Source organism: Stigmatopora nigra, chromosome 16, assembly GCF_051989575.1.
Source record: "Stigmatopora nigra isolate UIUO_SnigA chromosome 16, RoL_Snig_1.1, whole genome shotgun sequence".
Classification (NCBI taxonomy): domain Eukaryota; kingdom Metazoa; phylum Chordata; class Actinopteri; order Syngnathiformes; family Syngnathidae; genus Stigmatopora; species Stigmatopora nigra.
Window position 1 is genome coordinate 253729 of NC_135523.1, and position 20828 is coordinate 274556.

At 58.0% G+C, this 20828-nt stretch overlaps 4 protein-coding genes across 19 annotated transcripts; 2 read left to right on the plus strand and 2 right to left on the minus strand.

The window, feature by feature from the left end:
* The first annotated feature begins 1275 nt into the window (after positions 1-1275).
* On the plus strand, positions 1276-3939 carry LOC144209761 (clavesin-1-like). Its single transcript, XM_077736255.1, has 7 exons — positions 1276-1607; positions 1922-2173; positions 2244-2533; positions 2622-2796; positions 2869-2979; positions 3051-3286; positions 3342-3939. Exons 2-7 carry the CDS (start codon positions 2033-2035, stop codon positions 3418-3420), a joined length of 1032 nt encoding a protein of 343 aa, XP_077592381.1. The 5' UTR covers positions 1276-1607; positions 1922-2032; the 3' UTR covers positions 3421-3939.
* unm_hu7910 (un-named hu7910) lies at positions 1358-13746 on the minus strand. Of its 14 annotated transcripts, XM_077736232.1 has the most exons (20): positions 7280-7654; positions 7113-7184; positions 6965-7003; positions 6803-6880; positions 6702-6734; positions 6593-6634; positions 6468-6515; positions 6347-6391; positions 6190-6264; positions 6038-6126; positions 5881-5967; positions 5650-5800; positions 5441-5577; positions 5278-5376; positions 5126-5215; positions 4914-5051; positions 4711-4846; positions 4547-4638; positions 4341-4474; positions 1358-4263 (listed from the first exon to the last, which is right to left on the minus strand). In XM_077736232.1, exons 1-20 carry the CDS (start codon positions 7419-7421, stop codon positions 4113-4115), a joined length of 1878 nt encoding a protein of 625 aa, XP_077592358.1. In that variant the 5' UTR covers positions 7422-7654; the 3' UTR covers positions 1358-4112. The 14 variants fall into 14 exon arrangements, with proteins under 14 accessions (XP_077592358.1, XP_077592373.1, XP_077592359.1 ...); XM_077736233.1 differs by lacking the exon at positions 1358-4263 and having other exon boundaries at positions 4340-4474; positions 4531-4638; positions 7280-7653; XM_077736247.1 differs by lacking the exons at positions 6190-6264; positions 6347-6391; positions 6468-6515; ... (4 more) ...; positions 7113-7184; positions 7280-7654 and adding exons at positions 10694-10762; positions 11151-11336; positions 11716-12092.
* On the plus strand, positions 13262-16598 carry riok3 (RIO kinase 3 (yeast)). Of its 2 annotated transcripts, none has more exons than XM_077736252.1 (12): positions 13262-13360; positions 14162-14289; positions 14352-14467; positions 14550-14657; positions 14721-14830; positions 14898-15041; positions 15113-15240; positions 15310-15492; positions 15563-15722; positions 15794-15964; positions 16031-16144; positions 16232-16598. In XM_077736252.1, exons 1-12 carry the CDS (start codon positions 13286-13288, stop codon positions 16367-16369), a joined length of 1575 nt encoding a protein of 524 aa, XP_077592378.1. In that variant the 5' UTR covers positions 13262-13285; the 3' UTR covers positions 16370-16598. The 2 variants fall into 2 exon arrangements, with proteins under 2 accessions (XP_077592378.1, XP_077592379.1); XM_077736253.1 differs by lacking the exon at positions 13262-13360 and adding an exon at positions 13740-13812.
* Positions 16599-16660: 62 nt separating this feature from the next.
* Positions 16661-20819, minus strand: LOC144209981 (uncharacterized). 2 transcript variants are annotated; one of them, XM_077736563.1, is made up of 12 exons: positions 20607-20819; positions 19653-20080; positions 19430-19552; positions 19200-19277; positions 18927-19095; positions 18301-18840; positions 18024-18223; positions 17817-17961; positions 17637-17748; positions 17450-17567; positions 17144-17369; positions 16661-17076 (listed from the first exon to the last, which is right to left on the minus strand). In XM_077736563.1, the coding sequence occupies exons 2-12, from the start codon at positions 20052-20054 to the stop codon at positions 16916-16918; spliced, it is 2274 nt and encodes a 757-aa protein (XP_077592689.1). In that variant the 5' UTR covers positions 20055-20080; positions 20607-20819; the 3' UTR covers positions 16661-16915. The 2 variants fall into 2 exon arrangements, with proteins under 2 accessions (XP_077592689.1, XP_077592690.1); XM_077736564.1 differs by lacking the exon at positions 19200-19277.
* Between the last annotated feature and the right edge of the window lie 9 nt (positions 20820-20828).

Here is a 20828-nt window from a genome sequence, read left to right on the forward strand (position 1 = left end):
CAGCAATATTAGTGCAAATACTGGAAAAATTGGACATGACAATAAAAATATACCACTTTAACATTTTTTATTTATTTTTTAGTTGTGCTACATGGGTCTGTAAACACTTGAGCACATTTTACATGTATCTTTGTACTGTCAAAATGAAGTTATATTCAAATAATAATAAGGCATTGGCTGTCACGGATGGCCATAGACATTCAAGTCATTCTTATACAACATTTACGCCCTATACAATTTGAATGAATTCATTTAAGCTCCATTGCATATTGTTCCATTTTGCAACGGGCTTCGTCAACAAGCCATACAAATTAAATGCATTTTATTTATTTGGATTTGGATGGAGCGTTGAAAACGTTAACTAAATCGTGTGCTGCCCTCTGCGGGCGTCCAGTGGGATTACGAGTACATTTAACGGGGACAGAATTGAATGCGGTTGGGGAACAAATGGCAATTGTATAATATTCATCATGACAAAATAATAAACACATCATGGAGAACAAGGTCATGTTGCATGAGCAGAGGTTAAAAAAAGCTAACCATTACCATCGGCAACACAGAGAAGTTTAAATCCAATATTTAGGACTAAGCGAAGTTCATTGCAAAACTGAAAGTGAAAGATGGCGTGCTTCACGTTCTTCAGCATAATTCACTCATCATATCAAATTGCATATTTCATCATGGGGTCAAACCAAAACTCTGCGCAATAAATATCAAACATTGACATAAACCGACTTTTGAAGAGTTAATACGGCCGTGCTAGATAATGAGTTGAACACCTGAAACAGGTCGCAATCGCGAAAAAGTTAACAAAGTCGGTCGAAATAGCGAGATTTTAATAAATAAAGTCCTTAAGTTTATACACGGTAAGCTAAAAGTGAGTTTTAATGAGCATAGACGTAATTTGCGAATGAAAAGAGCCCAAAAAAGTCTTACCAAATTGGCGAAGGTCCAAACAATGTGTCCTAATTAGTTGTTTACAGCAACTGCTGCGACAAGGCCGGCCGGCGTGCGCCACATGCTCCCCCTAGCGTCCAATCACGAGAGCGACAGAGCAGGGCCTTTGTTTTGACAGGTGACTCGAATGGTTTGCTCCGTTTGGATTTCCTGTCAACAAGTTATTCACAATTGTTTTGTTTTCAAATGAAGCCTTTCTTTTTTTACACAGAGTAACTCAACTAATAACTAAGCCAGTCATGTGAGTTGATTTCGTCGAAAATCACCAAGTACGTTTGACACGCTTGGTGGCCGATTGGCTTTTACTTTGAAAGGTCGCGGCGGAAACGCCGTGCTTAGGAAGAGCGGATTGGCAGGCCACACGGGAGCATCCCTGAGCTGACGTCTCTTGTCCGCACCATTTGGCCTTTCGTCGTCGAGCTTCCGAATGTAACCGGGAGAGAGACGGCGTTTAATCTTGCCCATCTTCCCTTACATTCATTTTTTTTTGGTGTGGTTTGCTCTTTGTGGACATTTAACCGGCACCTATTGTTCTGGTTGGCGCGCGCGCGGCGTGTGATGGCCGACGGCATCCTCAGCATCAGGACCAGATTGGGAGGGCCGAGACCGCTCGGACCAGCGACGTCAGAGCGACGCCATTGAACGAGGAGGTTAGATAACAAGAGAAAAATCAAAAGGGAAATGCTTTCATATTTCCATCCATCCATCCATCAGTCCAAGCATCCAATCATTTTTCCGAACGCACTTTAGCGAAGGGGCTTACGTAAGCAGAAAGACGTTGTTGTCAAAGGATGGTCCGATCCCACCAGCAGAAGCTCGCACTGGTATTCATCTGGTTTAGAAAAAGTACAAGTATTAGCAGTCCTATTTAGTTACATACTGAATTTCATTTTTTTTCTTTGTATATTTCATGCTCTTGGCATGGTATCAAATAAAGCCTAACAAAATGACCCGCTTTCTCCAGGGAGAGCCACCTTTAACCTTTCAGCACCCTCCGCCAATCGCCCGACGACATGTCAAAACGCTCACCGGCGTGACAGCGCGCCGGAGGGAGGGGCCACCGCCACCCGCCGGGATGATGTCGGACGAGGCCGACGGCACCTGCGGCCGCCACCGCGACGCCAACGGGATGTCGCGGCTGGGCGTGGACGCCCTGGAGAAGGCCCGACTGGAACTCAACGAAAACCCCGACACGCTACACCGTGACATCCAGCAGGTGCGAGCCGGGGGCGGGCCGGTCCGGCCCGGGACGGGCCTCACGTGTCCTCTCTTGCGCCCTGCTGCAGGTGCGCGACATGATCGTGACGCGACCGGACATCGGCTTCCTGCGAACGGACGACGACTTCATCCTGCGCTTCCTGCGAGCGCGCAAGTTCGACCCGCCGGAGACCTTCCGCCTGCTGGCCCAGTACTTCCAGTTCCGCCAGCAGAACCTGGACATGTTCCAGAGCTTCAAGGTGGACGACCCGGGCATCAAGCGGGCCCTGACGGACGGCTTCCCGGGGGTCCTGGAGACGCCGGACCAGCACGGGCGCAAGATCCTCATCCTCTTTGCCTCCAACTGGGACCAGACCAGGTAGCGTGGGGTCGGGCGGGGCGAAGCGGGGCGAGGCGGCCGTGGCGGCCGTGGCGGCCGACAGTAAAAACTTTGGCCGGGCGTCCAGGAACTCCTTCACGGACATCCTGCGGGCCATCCTGCTCTCTCTGGAGGTCCTGATCGAGAAACCCGAGTCTCAGATCCACGGCTTCGTGCTGATCATCGACTGGAGCGACTTCTCCTTCAAGCAGGCCTCCAAGCTCACGCCCAACATCCTCAAGTTGGCCATCGAGGGCCTGCAGGTCCGAGTCGGGGAGTTTCCGTCCTTGCCCCTGCTCCCGTCCTTGTTCCCTAAAAGTGGCTTCTCTCCTCAGGACAGCTTCCCGGCGCGCTTCGGCGGCATCCATTTTGTCAACCAGCCGTGGTACATTCACGCCATGTTCACCATCATCAAGCCCTTCCTCAAAGACAAGACCAGGAAGCGGGTGAGGCCGGGGGCGTGGCCACGGGCCACCGACCGGCCGAGCCATTGCCTCCTTTTCTTTCCTTCTCTCAGATCTTCCTCCACGGCAACAACCTGAACTCGCTGCACCAGCTGATCGGGCCCGAGTGCCTGCCGTCCGAGTTCGGCGGCACGCTGCCCCCGTACGACATGGGCACGTGGGCGCGCACGCTGCTGGGCCCCGACTACACGGACGAGGCCGAGTACACGCTGACCTACGACGCGCTGCGCGTGCGGGACAACGGCGCTGGCGGCTGCGGCGGCGCCGACGACAAGGAGCCGATGAAAAGGTGCGGCCTCTCGCCGTGGCACTCTTTGTCCGTGACGGGCGATTGCGCCCCCCAGGTCCCAGTCGGTGGTGCATCCCGGCACGCTGCGGCAGACGGAGCGGGACACCAGCACGCCGCTCTTGGCCCTGGACTGAAGGGCTGAACTTTGACCTGGCAATTCCTGTTTCTGAGCCCGTCATCAACACGCCTCCATTGCGCTTTTGCCCGTCCGGGTCAGGACCGACGTAGTCCCAGGACGTGGAACTCTCGGTCCCATCGTCCGTGTCATCTCCATCTCGCTCATCTACGACGTCCATTCGGTTTCCTTTTGGGTCTGGCGGAGCCGGCCAACGAAGGCGCCCGGCCCCATTCCGGCCCAAAAAAAAAGTTCTACCTTGGTGCCACTCTTTTTCTGTTGCATTTTTTTCTTCCACGTAGTATTGTGCTGTCGACACAAGCCGAATGCCACTGAAGATAACGATTGTTTTTTTCTGGAATCCCAGCTACTCTTAAGATTGTAAAGTTCATGTATTGTGGCGCCGCAAGGAGGCGGATTGGAGGATTGCATTTTCTCCGCTCTTTTGGCGGCGCCGTCCGCATCAGGGCTGTCACTCTTTTCACGTATTTGCGTCAGAATGTAAAGCAGTAAACACGTACACCTCCTCCCATGGCAATCCGTCTCTCTTCATTCAGTCTTGGGTGGGGCGTCTCGGCCAGAGGAAGAACAAAGTTGCCGTGGCCCGAGAACGCCGGCGAGAAAAGCCCGGTCATTTTCCACGGTGGTTTTTAATAAAAATAGACTCTTAAAAGAAGATTGTACAAAGGTGAGAAAGACGGCGGCGTCCCACTAGATGGCGCCGAGCGTGCGACGCTGCTGGGCCGTCAGCTGCGGGTGCCACACGTCCACGATGAAGACCAGGCGGAGGGAAGCGGCGTCCTGCCACACCTCGTGCTCGAAGGAGTCGTCGAAGATCAACACCTTGCCCTCCTCCCACGCCCTGCCGACGCAAAGCCCCGCCCATCAACTCATCGCTCATTTTTCAAGGTGGGTCCGACCCCGGACCGCCGGGCGTACCTGCTGCTGTCGGTGCATCTGATCCGGCATCCTTCTCGGGGGACCACCAGGCCCAGGTGCATCCTCAGGCGGCAGTTGGTGGGCCCCGTGTGGGGCCACACGTGCGTGCCGGGCTGCATCGCCGAGAACTTGATCTGCGGGGTGGCCATGGGGTTAGGCTTGGCAAAGTCACGGGGTCCCCCCCCCCCACCTTGTCAAGCGCCCACCTGGCCTCTCTTGCAACCCGTGGCCTCGGGGAATTTTTCCAGCAGCGCGCAAGTCTTTGGAACCGCTTGGCAGGAAGTGCTGGATTTCTTGCCTGAGGAGAGATGGATTTTTGTGAGTGGAGCGCGGCCATCCATACGGCAGGAGGAGTAGGAGGAGCCAAGACCTTGCTGCCACAGCGTGTACTGCCCCCACTCTCCCTTCTCCCTCAGGTTCTCCTCCTCAGGGATAAAGTGTCCCGTCCGGCGGTCCATCACGGCCAGGGCCTCGCCTCGGATGCTCTCCCAGTTCCTCTCCAGCGCCTGGACGCGCGCACACATGACGTGGGGTTCTACCCGGGCGGGATTTGGGATGGGGGCCGGGCCGTACCTCCACCAGAAGGGTGTAGCCCGTCTCTTCGGGGGTCCACCAGGGCTGCGCCTTGAGCCCGTCCACGTTGTAGAGCGAGCGTTGCCACACGGAGGCAAAGTGGCCTCGCTCGTGGCCCAGCCGGTACCAGTGGTACGCCTGGAGAGACGGTGATTAACGTGGCGGGGGTTAGGCGGTCTCGCCATCACCAACCGGGAGGCGGGAAGACTCACGCTCTGGTCCCCCACTCTCTGCAGGGCGTCTCCCAGGTGGAAGTAGAAGCGGCCGTCGTCCGTGCCGGGCTCTCCGGACTCCAGGCCTTCCTAGTGGTCAGGTTGGGCGATTGCGTCCGGGGGAGGCCGTCACGGGTCCGAGGCCGGCTTACCTTCAAATACGGGATGCTCTCCGCGATCTTGTTCTCCGACTTGAGGATGAAGCCGTAGTGGACTTTAGCGAAGCCGTCGGCGGGGGCCGCCGCCAGGACCTGCGGGCGGACGGACGGCGTCGTTGAGACGGCGGAGAATCGACGGCGGGCGCTCGGGCCTCACCTCCTCGTAGACCTTCTTGGCGCGTTGGTTGTCTCCCAGCAGCAGGAAGGCCACCCCCAGGTCGTTCTTGGGGCTCACGTCGTCCGGGAAGATTTGCACCAGGCGCTCCAGCGTGGCCACGGCGCCCCGCGTGCGACCTGACACGCATAGACGTGAGGAAAATTGGCGGAGCCGGTGTGCCGGACATCTTTCTCTGCCGGCGCGCTTACCCAGGAACTGCTGACGCTCGGCTCTCCTGGCCAGCGCCGCCCTGACCAGGTCGGGGGCGGCGTCCGGAATCTCGGCGGCGTCCCGGTAGCTGGCCACGGCCTTCAGCAGCATGTCGTTGCTGCGCCGCTTCTCGGCCAGGTCGTCTTCCGCCTACGGGGAGACGACGACGACAGAAGGAGGAGCGGCGGCGGATCCCCCACCACCGCGTGGACGACGGCGCACCTGCGCACCTGCGCTTGGCCGTAGCGAGCGCGGGGGCTCAGCGGGTGCTGGCGGACCAGGGCCTCGAAGCTTTTCAGGGCCGCCTCCACTTTGCCCTGAGAGGTGACGGCAAATTAGAGGGAAGGAAGCAAGGGAATCCGCCGTTAGCCGCTAAGCCTCCCGCACTTTCTTGCGAAGCTTCTCGGCGGCGTCCAGTTCCGCCTTGATGCTCTTGTCCAACTTGTTGAGCAGCTTGGCTTTCTTCTTCTTCTGGCCTGGAGGACAACGGAACGGGGAGCTCACGCGGTGACCGTGCGGGCGGGTGGCCGCCAGCTCACCCTCGCCGCTCCCTTTCGAAGTCTCCTTCTGCCCTTCGATGGCTTCGGAGGGCTTCTCCGCCGTGGTTTGTGACGCTAGCGCAACCGACAGAGATCTTTTGTTCATTGGACGCCATGGAATGCTTTGTTTTCGAATGTCGGTGGTCCGAGCACTCACCCGCAGATCCGGCTTCAGATAGACGCTCCACCTCCATTTGGGATTCTAACACATGAAACGCACATTCAGGCAGGAACAAAAAGCCAACAAATCCAGATCGTATTAGAGAGAGTAAGTGTACCTTGCTCTTGGGTTAACTTGGAGCTGGTGACTTCTCTTGCAGATTCCACTTGGACGGTAAGAAAGAGGGGTGCGAAGGTCAACATGGGAGAAAGGTCACGTGGCGGCATTCTGCGGAGGTCTTACCCATGGCGTCCCGAGACGAAGACTCCTCCTCCTCCACCGAAACTGCCGGGCCAAAACATTTGAAACGTGCCCACGCGCTTATACGTTCTCCTCCCGCCTTCTCTCTCACCTCCGCTGGTGTCGATGGTGTCGGCGTCGCGGCCTGAGACGAGACCGCTCGGTGACGCGGGGTAGAAAAACAAAAAGGGAAAAAAAAAAAGTCCAAAATACCTTCGGGATGCTCGGCGTCCTCCCGAGGATCGTCGGCCACAAAGTCTTCTTCCACAAAGGCGGGCAGGGGAACGGCGGCTGGAGGAAGGAGGGAGGGGGGACGGGGTCGGGGTTACATTGACGGAGGGAAGAAACGACGAGATCTCGAGAGGCGGATTCCACCTTGGATTTCATAGTCCAGCTCCGACTCGGCTTCCGACACTGACGAGAGTTAAACGGAATGACAATCAAGGTCAAAAGGTCAAGTTGACAGCCGAATCTTCCCAATGGTTAAATCCACATTTTAAGGCCGAGTGGCAGAAAAACACACTTGTTGGCGAGTCCTCTGTTGTCTCCGCTGACTCCTCCCCCTGGGGACGCAGCGCGGCTCCGCCATCGGTTTCTGTGGAATTTGGAGTTTGGAGCCACTGGCAGGTGTTGACCTCCACTTAAGACTTTGACCCCCCCCCCCCACACTCAAAATAAATCTCAATTCACCTGCTTTTTCTTCTGGCGTCATGGGTGGGGCGGGCTCTTGTTTCAGGCCTGACGAGTGGTCAAAACACAAAGTGAGCAATCCCATGTGTGTGTGTGTGTGCATGTGAGAAGCATTCACAGTAAATGTAACACTACGATCCATCCATTTTGTTCCCGTCTAATATAATAAGTTGACACACGGGGCTGGCGTCATTTCCACTTTTATTTGACATTGGTCACATCAAAGGCCACGGCGCACAATTCACGGCAGAAAAGGTCAAATGTGAATGCGATCCCCATCCGAGAATGGACCGGGCCGCTTGGGGAAGACGAGGGGCGGCCATTTTGTGGCGCTCCGGGGACAAAAGGTGGGCCGGGAGGGAGGCTGGGCCGCATTCACTTCTTCCTCATAACGGGCGGCGTTTTGTCGGCAAGCTTCTCCCGGCGGACTTCGGCGCGCTCGGCCTGCGCCTTTTCGCGGGCGGCTTTTTCGCGGGAGAGTCGCAGCGCTAGCTCCCTCTCCTTCTCCCTCTCCTTTTCCCTCTCCTTTTCCTTTTCTCTGGTCGCCTTCTCCTGCGCCAGTCTCGCTCTCTCTCTGGCCAGGCGTTCTTTGTCGGCCGCGTCGCGCCGGGCCAGGTCGGCTCTCCTCTCCTCCGAGCGAGCCTCCGCCTCCTTCTTTTGCTCCCTGTCCTCCTCCTCCTCTTTCTCCCGTTCGCGCTCCAACTTCTCCAGTCGTTCTCGATCTTGGGCGGCTTTGTTTTGCAAAGCCAGTCGCTCTCGCTGCAGCCTCTCTTTCTCGGCCCTTTCCTTCTCAGCGGCGATGACGGCGGCTTTCTCAGCGGCGGCCTTCTCGGCAGCGGCCTTTTCGGCGGCGGCGACCTTCTCGGCAGCGGCCTTTTCGGCGGCGGCGACCTTCTCGGCAGCGGCCTTTTCGGCGGCGGCGACCTTCTCGGCAGCGGCCTTTTCGGCGGCGGCGACCTTCTCGGCCTCCGCCCTCTCCCTCTCGGCCCTTTCCTTTTCCCCGGCCACCTTCTCCAGCTCCGCCCTCTCCTCCTCCCGGGACTTCTCCCTCTGGATCTTCTCCCAGGTCAAGTTCTCTCTGTCGGCCTCCGCCCTGGTCTTGTCCAGCTCCAGGCGCTCCTTCTCCAGGCCCAGGCGCTCCTTTTCCAGCCGGAGTCGTTCCCGGGCCAGCTCCAGGTTCTCCACCTGGACGCGCCGGGCCGCCTCCCGGCCCAGCTCGTCCTGGGCCAGGAGGGTCTGGATCTCGGAGAGCGCCAGGCGAGCGATCCTCCGGGCCTCCGTCAACTCCTGCGCGTGGCCCAGTTCTTCTCGCAGGACGGAGCGCAAGACCTGGTCCCGGACGGGAACCCCTGCGGTCGAGGGAAGGGGGAAGGTTGCTTCGGCCGGAGTTAGAAGCGCCGTTGCACCCGTACCGTCACAATGAGAATTTGCTCACAAATAGCCATTTTATTTCCCCCTAATGAAATAGCATTAGCCGGCTATCGACGTGGGCATCGGTGCAAGGGCAGTTAGTCGACGGGGCTTCCGCCAAGTTCCGGCGTTCACGCGCGTCGGTACCTGGGGTGGCGTTCTTGCTCCAAAGGCCTTCTTCCGGAATCTCTTCTGAGACGGGAGAGGAAATATGACAAAGACCAAGTCCAAAATGTGCTCAAGAGGACTTGTCCACTCTACCTTCACGGAGCTCCGCCTCCTCGGGGTGTGGGTCCATTCGGCGGAGCGCTTGACACACACGGCCAATGTTCAGAGACTCAAAGCGCACTGCTAGCTCATGCTAATGCTTAGCACGGGTTCCAAGAGCAAACATCAGGCACTTTTACAAATTGATTTGGACATTGCCGTCAAATCTGTGCATTAAATGAGTTCTCAAACGTGTTGACATGCGTCTATGGTTAGCGGACGTCCGATCCCTTTCAATTGGCTTTCCGTTTTAGTTCCACACGGACAAAAGGACAAAACCCGAGTTGGCGTGGCATGCACACGTTAGCCGCTGGGCCGTTGACGCATCGGCCGTCCAATCCCGTTTGTTCTGCGCTCAATCAAGGGGCAAAGGTCAAAAACATGCAGGCGTTAGACCAGCTCCACTCGGGGCCCGCGGCCACGTTAGCACACGTTAGCACACGTTAGCGCACGATAACACCAGACAAGCTAAGGTTGGCTAGCCACTCAAGCCAGGCGACCGTCTGTCTACCTCTCCTGTAGGCTTGTTTCCCGCGGGGACCTTTCAACTTCCTATCATCTGCGGCGACAAATGGCAGAGAGGCCCGATCAGTCGGCGCCGACCAAAGCACTTTGGGATTTAGCAGCGCTAGCGTAAATAGCATGCCCACAAAGGGAAACCTTGGGCCGAAAGGTCGCCAAAAGCGAAAGGAAGCCAGCGTTTACAGAGAGCCTTTATTCACTCCGTCCCCTTTGAAGGCGGCCGGAGGAAGTTGACCGTCGTCGTGGGGAGGGAGCCAGCCCGTAGAGGGCGGCCTTCTGGAGCCAAGAGTTTGACGTCACCTATTGGCCTTTGTGCTGAATGTATGTGGCTCGGGAGTGAGCCGGTAGGGGCCAGCCTTCAGCCTTCGGTAGCGCATTTGTCCTCTATTGGTTCTGGAGGTCCAGTATGACCCCTTTGACCTCCACGTCATCCAGGTAAGAAGAGCCGCCTCGTTGGCGGCTCCCGGCTCCCTCTTGATCGCCATCTTCTTCTTCATCTTCCTCCTCCTCCTCCTGTTCCCGTTCCCGCTCTACCGGCGCCCCGATAACGTCGTGGAGGAAGGTGAAGAAGCCATACATCCAATCAGAGCCTTCCTCTGCCAAAATATTTACAACCTCCTCAAGAGACTGGCTTGGCTCGCTAGCGTCGCCACCTTTGCTCAAGCCTGGCGAGAGAAAGAGAGGAGGAGGAGGAGGAAAAGGAGGAAGACGAGGAGGAGGTGGGGTTACGATGGCAAAGGAGGAATGGATGGATGGATGGAAGGAAAGAATGCAACTTCATTTGAAAAGAATACACCACAAAAGGAAGGTATGACGATGGAGGGAAGAGAAAGAAAGAAAGAGGGTTAACGTCGTCCACCCAAGACCTTCAAAGACGGCCAACAGACTTTCCATCGTCCAAGCAAACTCAAAGTGGAGCGACGCCAATGCTAGAAAACGGACGGACGGACGGATGGACTCTTTTCTTTCACCATTTCAAGCAGAGATTGTTCGCTAACGTAATGTTAACGTAGAATAGGCCTGGCCGGCCGGCCCATGTAGCGTCTCTCTCTCTCGTTTCATTGCAAATGATTCAAAAGTCCATTCCCTCCAATTGATTTTCATCTTGTAGAAGAATGAATTGTGCATTTGCTAACAATTTGGAGGCCACGTGGCCCGGTCGGCCGGCCGGCCCTACCGTCAAGCACCCGGAAGGAAATGAGGAAAAAGACTTGCCCAGCAGGACTTTGGCATCCTCGGCGTCAAAGTCGCCGTCTCCGTCCGCGTCGTACGCCGACAGCTTTCCTGGTCACGGAACAGAAGAAAAAAAAATAAACAAAGTGTAACAAAGGCCTACATTTTCCCTTCAAAATGTCCACTATTCCATCTGGCTGACGGATTTCACACAATTTTCACAACAATGGCCAAAGGAAAAAAAATGGCAGACGGCACCCTGGCCTGACCTTTGACGCGTGGCCAGAGTGAATGAAGATGAAAATGGATTATGGGGAGGGGCTTCAGAGGGATGAATTTGACACACGTCGTACCTTGTAAAACTTGGGTAAAGTTTGAGCGAAAGTCCCGAGCTCTGGCTGCGTGCGTGCGGACAAGAAAACCACAAGTACATTTTGCGGCCTATCCGATGGACGCAGGTAAAAAGAGGCCGAGCGCCTTGCGAGTCCGTCCCACTCACCCATGACGCCGTCGTAGTCCACGATGTCAAAATAGACGACGGCCACGGAGCTCCAGACGCCCAAGAGCGCCAGCACGGCGAACCAGGTGAAGAGAGAATACTTGACGCCAGTCCCCGCGGCGCCTCCTTGCGGCTTCTCCACTCTCTTGCTTTCCGACAAAGGCGGCGGCGGAGACGGCTTGCCATCTGAACACAAGAGTTTTTATCATCAGTAACTTAAAAAAAAACATTACTTCAAAACATGTCTCCATAATCAACTACAAATAAAACAATGTATATCCTGAAAATCAATAGCAACGGCCCAGCGAGAAGCCAATTGGACGGCTTTTCTTTGTCCACGGGTGTCATGTTGCACATTGTTTTTATTTCAAGCCGCAGCGGTCCAAGCCAAAGCCGGCGCATTTTAGCACGCCGCTTTGGGGGACAGCTGTCGCTGGGCCCAGAGTTTCCCAGCCCACGAACGCGCAAATGCCACGGCGCTCCGGGACGGACGAACGGGAGCCAAATCCTCAGTTTCGTGGCCTCCAGGAAGGTCGCTTGGGGTCAAAGCTGACGTCTCGTCTACCTGTCTGGCAGAGGTCGTGGTCCAAGGCCTCCAGGTGTACGACGGGCTCCTCAGGAGTTTCTGGGGCCTCCTGGGTGCACTGGGGCTCCTCCTCCTCCGCCTCCTCCCCCGAGGAGACGCCGTAAGCCCGGTAGCGCTGCATGGAGCCGACCTCTCTGGCAAACTAGCGGCGGGCGCAACCGACCTCGCCAGCGAACTGACGGCAAGAATTGCGGCCAAAGCCAGGGGACCGGAGCGCCGCCTCCTCGCCGACCAATTGCGACGCCCGCCACCCGATCCCCGCTATTCTTAGAGGCGACAAACATAGGGGCGCTGGCCGCCGTGGCCTTTGTCAAATGCCACAAAGGGCCACGTCGGGCCGTCAACCTTGACCCGCTTTTGGCGGAAGTTGAAAGGGCGAAAAGTGAACTCATTTTGGCCCTATTTTGATGAAGAGCACGGCAACCCACCCAACGAACGTTGCGGCTTACGAACAAAGGACACGAGCAAGGCATCGACCACCAGAACGGGCGGATTTTTGTGGACATTGGCATGGTGCTCAATTGAGTAAACTTAGAGTTTGTTATTAATGTTTAACAAGTCATACTGACTTCTGTGGAATAAACGGTGAAGGGGTCGCGAACGCAGCAACCGCCCGCCGCTTGTGAATTCAATTTCAATTTCTAACAGGAATACAGTACACTTGGCAGTCTTGCATTTCACGGCCAAACTCGGTAGTTTTGGATAAATGAATGGTTTCCTCTTCTTAAATGTATATTGATATGACCCATGGATATCATGTGTAAGAGTGCTCGCTTAAATAGGGGCTCTAGCATGCACATTACACACGTCACTCCTGTGAGTGACTAGCTCATTTCATCAAATATAATTGGAAAATGATGACGTTTTTAACTTATTCTCACAGAGAGGGGGCAACTCAAAGTCTCATAAAAGTTATAATGAAATATGCGTGCCGGAAGAAAAAAGTGTCGACGCTATTGAGTTTTAGATGAATGTTTGTTTACGGTCCAGATGGATGGATGGAGCTTTCAGTCCGGACGGGGCAAACACGTGAAAGCCATTTAAACAATCACGGCTCGAGCGTCAAATGACATTGTCTTATTGTACTCATTCCCACTTATATTTCAACATTGAGCACAAAGTGAAAAGGAGAAGGCTATGGGAGACAAGACATGGCTGACATTCCCGGCCGGGCTCAGGCTCGAACGCTAGTAAAACGGTATACGAACCTTTTTTCGGATGCGTTTTGGGACTTTTCTTCGGAGCCATTGCGTCGTAATTTTCCCCCGGGGACTTATACCGAGGCACCGGCAGTAGGCAAGCTACGCTATAGGCTAATTGGACGGATAGCGTGGAGATTTTTACTCGTGGACAGGAGAAAGGATGAGGAGAGCTAGCTTGTGTACCAGGGATGCTCCATCGACCAGTCACTGCGGTTTGCCAATCGCTCAACCAATCGGAGGCCCGGACAGACGGAAAGGCGGAAGTAAGTCCCCCTGGTGGACAAAACTAGGACTTGCACACTTAAAGTTGACGATTGAAGCTCGCGTCAGTGTTGTTGTCTCTGAATATGTTTTGCAAGCCGTATTTTGTAACACGACACGACAATGCCACACCATCTCGTAGGTGGCTCTTACCAGTTGAGGTAGAATAAAATGCTACTTTTACAAGTACTGCGCCACTTTGGATGGCGTTCCCACCCGGTGAGCCGGTGTTGTTGTGGTCGGGAGAAATGGTGATTCGCCGACAAGTCTGTGACACTGTTTTGACACGCCTCTCTGCTCTCCATTCGCCCCCATTCCTTTCGGATTTCGAGAAGGACGGTTCCAGTACACTTGACTCGTTCATTTTTCGACACTTTTAGCCTTCGTATCCTCGTGACAATCGTCCTTTAAACTTAGACTAGCTTGTCACGCTCCGCTAAGATCGTTTTGCCGTCTCCCGACTTGCTCTTTTGGTCGCCGGCCCACTTTGGCTTCACCCTTAGCCGCTTAGCATCTGAGCTAGCCACACACTTAGCCCCGTAGCATCTAAGTTAGCATTTGAATCGCACATTCAATCATGAATCAAAGTGGAGTGACTGCCGAAACGCCCAAGGTGAGCCTGTCTATGTCTACTTTCTTGTTTTTGCTTCTAGCCAAAGAGATCCGTTCGTCCGATCGCCTGAAAAACTTGGTTAAGACTTAAACAAACTGGAGCCAATATGGCAGCCGGCCTATGACGTACAAGTCATTTAAAGCTTCGCTTGAGCCGACAATTAGGGCCTCTTTCTATCACCATTCCCAACACATGATTTTAAAAAGATTCTAGTTGGCAATAACAATCATAATTTTAAAATGATAACGTTTTCTCCCCTCCTAATGAGATATAATGAATCCTAGAAAAGCTTTTTTTAGTTTTGCCAAGGCATACTTTGTGAATTCCATTCCATGTTCCACTCCTTCAGAGTCCTTGGGGCGTGTCGGCGCCGACCTCGTCGACGTGCTCGCTGGCGGACGTGATGAGCGAGCAGCTGGCCAGGCAGCTGCTGGATGAAGACCACGACGGCTTTGGCGGCGAGTCGGTGGCTCGGATGTACGTACGCACGCTCACTCGCCCGTGCTCGGCCACGAGTTAAGACGGTTTTTTTTTTTCAGCACCGGGGACACGGCCAGTGACTTGATGCTGGCTCAAGTGCTCCAGATGCAGTACGACCGAGAGTTTGACCATCAGCTGCGAAGAGAAGAGAGGAAGTTCAACGGAGACAGCAAAGGTCTGTCTGCGTCGTGTTTAACCCCCGCCCCAAAAAGAGAGCAATCTTACCATGAAACGACATCCTTTCCTCCCTCGTGTAGTGTCCATCTCATTCGAGAACTACCGCACGGTTCACCCTTACGAGGACAGCGACAGCTCGGAGGACGAGGTGGACTGGCAGGACACGCCGCGCGACCCCTACAGGGCCGGTAAGGCTTCCGGTCGGTTCGTCCGTCCGTCTTTCCACGTCCTGACACGTTTTGCGACGCCAGCCAAGCCCCAGACGGCGCCCAGGCGAGGTTTCACCGGGAAAGGCAAAAACATCACCACCAAACACGACGCCGAGACGTGCGGCCGGAAGAACACGGCGCGCATGGATAACGTGAGCCCTCCCTCCGCCGCCTCCGTCTCTTTGCGGGCGCCTCCTGAACGGCGACGTCCGCTTTCAGTTTGCTCCCGAGGTGCAAGTGGGCGACGGGCTGGGGATGGACCTCAAGCTGTCCAATCCGGTCTTCAACTCGCTCAAGCGCCACTGCGCCAACGAGCAGCGGCGAAGCGCCCGGCTGCACGAGAAGAAGGAGCACTCCACCGCCGTGAGTCCCTCGCCGTGGTCGGCCGGCGTGACAGGGCGCTCACCCGACGCCCGCCTGCCCCGCCCCCTCAGGAGCAAGCGGTGGACCCCCGCACGCGTCTTCTCATGTACAAGATGGTCAACGCCGGCGTGCTGGAGACCGTCAACGGCTGCATCAGCACCGGCAAAGAGTCGGTGGTCTTCCACGCCAACGGCGGGAGGTGGGTGCCTCGCCTCGCTCGCCCGGCCGGATTGACGACAAGCCCGCCCGACGGCTCTGCGCCCCGCAGCCTGGACGAGCGGATGCTCCCGGACGAGGTGGTCCTGAAGGTGTTCAAGACCACCCTGAATGAGTTCAAGAACCGAGACCGCTACATCAAAGACGACTACCGCTTCGTGGACCGCTTCACCAAACTCAACCCGCGCAAGATCATCCGCTTGTGGGCCGAGAAGGAGATGCACAACCTGTCCAGGTGGGCGCCGTGTCCGCGCAATGGGAAGCCGGCCCGGCATCTTGGACAATTGGGCCCCCAAAATGTTTAGGATGAAGAAGGCGGGGCTTCCGTGTCCCGAGGTGCTTCTGCTGAGGAAGCACATCCTGGTCATGTCTTTCATCGGACGGGATCACGTCCCGGCCCCCAAACTGAAAGACGCCGTCCTGAGCGAAGAGGAGAGCCGGGACGCCTTCCGGCAGGTTCTGCACGTACGTGAGGGACGTGGCGCTGGCTCGTTGGCCGACTGGCCGGCTCCTTCACTTTCTGTCTTTTTGCGCAGTTGATGAAGACGCTGTTTGGCGAGTGCCGTCTGGTCCACGCCGACCTGAGCGAGTACAACATGCTGTGGCACCGGCAAAAGGTGTGGTTGATCGACGTGAGCCAGTCGGTGGAGCCCACTCACCCTCACGGCCTGGAGTTCCTCTTCCGCGACTGCCGCAACGTCTCCACGGTAACGGATGGCGCCCCGCCCGGTCTGGTAGAACCCCACGGCTCAGTGCTCTTTTTCTCCTTGTAGTTCTTCCAGAAACGGGGCGTGAGCGAGGCGCCCAGCGCCTTCGAGCTTTTCAACGCCGTGACGGGACTGGACCTTCCCGTGGGAGACGACGACGAGGCCGAGTTTGTCGCCCAGGTGACGTCGGGGAGCCGTGCCGCCGGTCCGCGGACGGAACGGCCGTCGAAGAGCCGACGGTCAATTTCCCGTGCCTGGATTTTTCAGATCGTGGCCCTGGAGAAGAGAAACGAGGACCACGTGCAACGGCGGGGAAAGAAGAGCTATGCGGTGGCCGAGGAGGAAGATGACGAGGAAGAGGAGGAGGACGCCGACCCCCCCTTGCAAGCAGACGTTCACGATTAGCGTCCGCCGGCAGACCCGCCCTGGCTCCTGATCTGTGGCCGCTCGGACGGCCAAGCGGCCTGGCCCGCTATCCCGCTTTGATCCAGGCCGGCCGGCTCCCCGCCGCCGTGGCGCCCCCCGATTGGACGCCTCTCTCGTAGGCCATCCGCCAGCGAGAATTTCATTTTGCCAGACGGGACGATTGCCCGTCCGTGTTCTTTCCGAGCAAAATAAAAGATGATCATTAAAAGGTTGTTGTGTTTTTTGGGCGGGGGAGGGCATAAATGTAACAAAATACACGACGCCGCCGAGTAAGATCGGTCGGTGGCTTTATTAAATATTTCCAAGCAGGATCTCCCGCACGGCGAGCCTTTTTTTTGGGGGCGGGAATAGAAAAGGTCACATTTGCAATCCATCACGTACAAAGTTGAGCAAATAGGATTTGGATTTCTTTTTGGTGAAACTCTCTCTCTATATATATATTTATATACTTATATACACGGAGCCAAACGCACTGTGGTCACATGGGCTACTGGATTAAAAACCTTCAATTCCCGATGACTTGAACTAGGGGTGCTTGAGCGCGTTGATGTGGGCGCAGATCTTGAGGGCGGGGCCCAGTTTGAGGTTCATGCCGCTCATCAGGTGCTCCTCGGTCAGCAGCAGCAAGGCCTGCCCGTCGATCTCCTGGAGGCGGAACGCCGACGACACCTCGCCGCCGCCGCAGCCTGGGGGACAAAAGACGGCAGACGCTCAGTCGCCGTCCACTGAAATTTGCGCAAAGACGCCGCCTACCCGGCAGCTGTCGGACGAACGCCGTCACTTGCTCCACGCTCCACTGCGAGGGTTCCGTCTCGACGGCACCGGCGGTGGCCACGGACGGCGGGCTCTCCGTGAGCGTCGCCCGCTCCTCACCCTCCTCCACGGCTCGATCCTCCCCGTTTCCGTCTCCCGGCGGCGGCGCCGCCGTCACCGCCTTTCGCCGCTTCTCCCGACGTCCGGCGCTCCAGAGGTCTCGGGGCTGAGCGGGCAAACGGCAGAGTGGCGTGCTCGGCCGGGCGGCAGAAATGCCAGCGTCTTCGGTCCCCGCCGACCGCTTACCAGTCGGAGCAGGAGCGGCTTCCCGGGCACGGGTCGCGCCCGACGGAGGACGGGCGCCGGCTGGTCGGCGCGCCCGGCGCTCAGCGCTCGCAGGCGCTTGGTGAGGCGGACGTTGAACCTGGCGACGGCGGCGAGCGGACGCCGTCAAGTCCCGCCCCGGGGTCCCGACGGGAGAGGCGTCTCTCACCCGCGAGCGCAGGAGGTGGAGCAGAAGCGTTTGGAGCGCATGAAATTGTGGGCGTGGCCCCTCTTGCCGCAGAATTGACAACGCAGGAGGCCTCGCCCTCGCCGGTCGCCACCTGAAAGTCAGACCACACGGAAAGTCAGCATGCCCCAGAAAAACCCGACGGCGCCCTCCAGATCTCACGTCGTCCGGGGTCCTCGGCGCCGTCCCGCGAGTCGGCGGAATGTTCCGAAGGTTCGGCGCCCGCCGTCGCCGAATCGCGACCCCCGTTGACTTCCGGCGGCGACGCGGCCGCCTCGGGGGGCAAAAGCAGCGACGAGCGGTTGACCTGAAAGGGAAAAGAAAACATGGACGCCGACCTTGCGTCGGCCGTGGCGTTCGCCTACGTACGGGAAAGGGCGCCACTCCTTCTTGGATGACGAAACCTTCCACCAGGTGAGTCAGGACGCGGCCCCCCGTGGGCCAGGCCGGGGGCTCGCCAGACCCGCCCCCCGGCCCCTCCTCGTCCTCGGAGGAGGCTCGCCGCCGCCGCCGACTGAGGTTGAGGGCCCCCGAAGGGGACGGGGGCGGAGACGACGGGCCGGAAGAGGCTGAAAAGTAGTGGTCTCACTCAACTCATGGCGCAAAACTCAAAACAGAATTTGCCACTACAAGATGGTTGACCTACCTGAGCGGTTGTCGGTCAGCGTTGTCGCGGGGCCGTGCACATCTCGGCCACGGGGCTCCTCTTCCTCCTGAATGGCCTTTTGCTCCGGAGCCTCCGGCGCCACGCGGCAAACCTCCGGGGTCGGCGCTCCGTCGGCTTCGGGGAGCGGCTCCCCGGAATGCGTACCGGCGCCTGACGCCGCCACCTTATCTGCGTCTCCGCCGCCGGACATCACCGCGTCCGCATCTCCCGCTCGGTCCGGCGTCTCACGCCGCCCTACTTCCACGGCGTCCGGGAGGGCGGCGCCCGACTGCCGAGTTCCCCGCGTGGCGTCCTTTCGGGCGCCGTTTTCCGACGGAGCCGGGGGGAGGGGAAGCGCTTCCCGCGCGGCCAGGGGCAAGACGCCCGGGGCCGGCGCCACTATCCTCGGCTGCGCCGACGGCGACGGCTCCGGGGGCCGGAAGAGGGCGGGAGACCACGGGGGCGCTCGCGGGGGCGCCCGCGGGGCCGCCGGCTGAAGTTTGGGTCGGAGGGGGAGCGCGCGCACCGGAGAGTACAGCGCTGTGGTCAACAACAATAACAAAGAGGAGATTTACAGTCAATGCACGGACCGTCAATTTATCAAATGAGATACAGACGGGACTTACTTGGGGGAGGCACCGACAGGTGGCGAAGCGGCGCCGTGCGGATCTCGGCCCGGGGGCGGGGTCGCAGCGGCGGGAAGAGCGCCGCCTGCGGGCGGCACGGCTGGGCCGGGACCGAGGCGGGGGGCTTCGGACGCAGCGAGGGGGGGCCCCCGCCCGTCGGCGCCGCGTTCTGCCACGGGCGGAAAAAAAAGGGCGTGAGCGTCTGCGGGCCAGAAACGGCGGGCGGGCGGGCGAGCGAGCAAGAGAGAGAGAGCGCGGGTGGGCGGGGCTCACCTGAGCCGAGGCGGAAAGGAGGGAGGGGGGAGAGCAGGAGGAGGCGGGTCCGCTCCGCATAGCAGAGGTGAGAATCAGCTGCGAGTGCAAAAGCCACATCAAATCAAGAAGGAAAGGGGGGGGCTATCCAGGAAGCCTGAGAAGAAGCCCCAAGTCCCACCGCCGGGGACGTGGCCCGCGCCATCCCCGCGGCAACGGCGACATCCCCACGGACGCCCACGCGTGTTTACCATCTGAGCTTGGAGCAGCACCTGCTCTTGGCCCGCCCCCTTGAGCACTTTTCCCAGGAGCAAAGCCTGTTGGGAGGCGCTCTGACTCTGAGGGCTCCCATTGGTCGGCTGGGGTGGCGGCACCTGCCCGGAGGAAAAGGAAAAAAGGGAGATGCCTCATTCGGAGGGGGGGAAAGGGGCCACGTTGGCTCCAAACTCTTTTTTACGGCGTTTTGCGGCTTACCTGTTGTCTTCCGGGTGGGCTAGCGGGCGTGTGGAAGGGCGTGATGTTGTTGGAGCCGACCACGGCAAAGCTCCTCGCACTCCCATTGGTCAGCGTGGCGGTGGCCAAAGAGGAGGAGGGAGAGCAGGGCAGGACGGGCCGGGCGTAAGCGTGAAGGGCCGGGGAACTCAGCTTAGGGGGCGACGGGACGGGAACGGACAAAGTCCTGGCCGCCGCCACCTTGGGCGCGGGGGTCAGAGGGGGCGGCGGCGAGGCCGTGACGGCCGTCGGTGGCGGCGGGGGCGCCGGCGAGAGCCCCGGCTGAGGCGTGAGTCGCGGAGGCGCCGGGGGTAGAGGGAAGGCGCCGACTCCCGACGGGCCGGAGCCCGGACTGACTCTCGATGGCGCCGTCTCCTTGTCCATCCTTCGGCCTGTGGCGCTTCAACAGACTGAAGAAAAAAAAAAGAAAGCTTTTACAAAGTGACCACTCAACTCGTTGGCCGGCGGCGAAATGGGAACATTCTATGCGGGCTATCCAAATAGATTTAACGACGTCGATGGCATCAGTGCATGGCGAGAAATCTAGAGTGACGGGCACTATCATTGCAGTATCGACGTGCTTCCACTAGGGCAAAAGTCCAGATGGAACGTGCCCTACCTGCCACTGGACTTTTTGGAGCCATTCGCAGCCCATGTCAAATAGAATGTCGCCAAACACTTAGCGAGCAGGTGCGCGGCCACACAAACACACCAAGTAGAACCCCCCCAAACGCCACGTTCCGATTCGGACGCCACTGTGACAAATACGCGCTCCTTCCACCGGCGACAGATAAAAAGGCGAGGATGAAATGAAGGAATAAATAGCCCAAAGAGGCAAAGCAGGCCTCGGCTAGCCGTACGTCAAGCTAGGCGCGCCAAGCATGCTAACTGAGCAAGTGTCAGCCAGCCCCGTTGCGTTCGGCGGCGGCTTCTTACCTTCCCTCGTCGGCGTAACGCGGAGGGCCGCTCCATCCGCCGCTCTGCCCGTTACGCGTAGCATTCTCGCCGCGACGACGGGCTCTCGAAACGGAGCGAAAGCAAGAGAGAGTGACAGGCGGCTCGGCCGCCTCGGGACCGGGGACACGCAAGACTCCGGTACACTCAAGAGTCGCTGCTGTCAGAAGTGACTTGGTCTTCACGGCTGCGCGCAATCAGAAC

What these genes read in the sequence shown, in the direction of transcription:
- riok3 (XM_077736252.1), top strand. Translation starts at nt 13,286, where the DNA reads ATGTTTTGCAAGCCGTATTTTGTAACACGACACGACAATGCCACACCA. An exon ending in CCTTCCGGCAGGTTCTGCAC is followed by an intron (nt 15,723 to 15,793) that starts GTACGTGAGGGA and finishes CTTTTTGCGCAG; the next exon opens with TTGATGAAGACGCTGTTTGG. An exon ending in ACTGCCGCAACGTCTCCACG is followed by an intron (nt 15,965 to 16,030) that starts GTAACGGATGGC and finishes TTCTCCTTGTAG; the next exon opens with TTCTTCCAGAAACGGGGCGT.
- unm_hu7910 (XM_077736232.1), bottom strand. Translation starts at nt 7,421, where the DNA reads ATGGATCGTAGTGTTACATTTACTGTGAATGCTTCTCACATGCACACA. An exon ending in GACGCCAGAAGAAAAAGCAG is followed by an intron (nt 7,185 to 7,279) that starts GTGAATTGAGAT and finishes CAAATTCCACAG; the next exon opens with AAACCGATGGCGGAGCCGCG. An exon ending in CGAGCGTCAGCAGTTCCTGG is followed by an intron (nt 5,578 to 5,649) that starts GTAAGCGCGCCG and finishes TATGCGTGTCAG; the next exon opens with GTCGCACGCGGGGCGCCGTG.
- LOC144209761 (XM_077736255.1), top strand. Translation starts at nt 2,033, where the DNA reads ATGATGTCGGACGAGGCCGACGGCACCTGCGGCCGCCACCGCGACGCC. An exon ending in TGGCCATCGAGGGCCTGCAG is followed by an intron (nt 2,797 to 2,868) that starts GTCCGAGTCGGG and finishes TTCTCTCCTCAG; the next exon opens with GACAGCTTCCCGGCGCGCTT. An exon ending in GACAAGGAGCCGATGAAAAG is followed by an intron (nt 3,287 to 3,341) that starts GTGCGGCCTCTC and finishes TGCGCCCCCCAG; the next exon opens with GTCCCAGTCGGTGGTGCATC.
- LOC144209981 (XM_077736563.1), bottom strand. Translation starts at nt 20,054, where the DNA reads ATGGACAAGGAGACGGCGCCATCGAGAGTCAGTCCGGGCTCCGGCCCG. An exon ending in CCTGTCGGTGCCTCCCCCAA is followed by an intron (nt 18,841 to 18,926) that starts GTAAGTCCCGTC and finishes TGTTGACCACAG; the next exon opens with CGCTGTACTCTCCGGTGCGC. An exon ending in AAGGAGTGGCGCCCTTTCCC is followed by an intron (nt 17,962 to 18,023) that starts GTACGTAGGCGA and finishes TTTCCCTTTCAG; the next exon opens with GTCAACCGCTCGTCGCTGCT.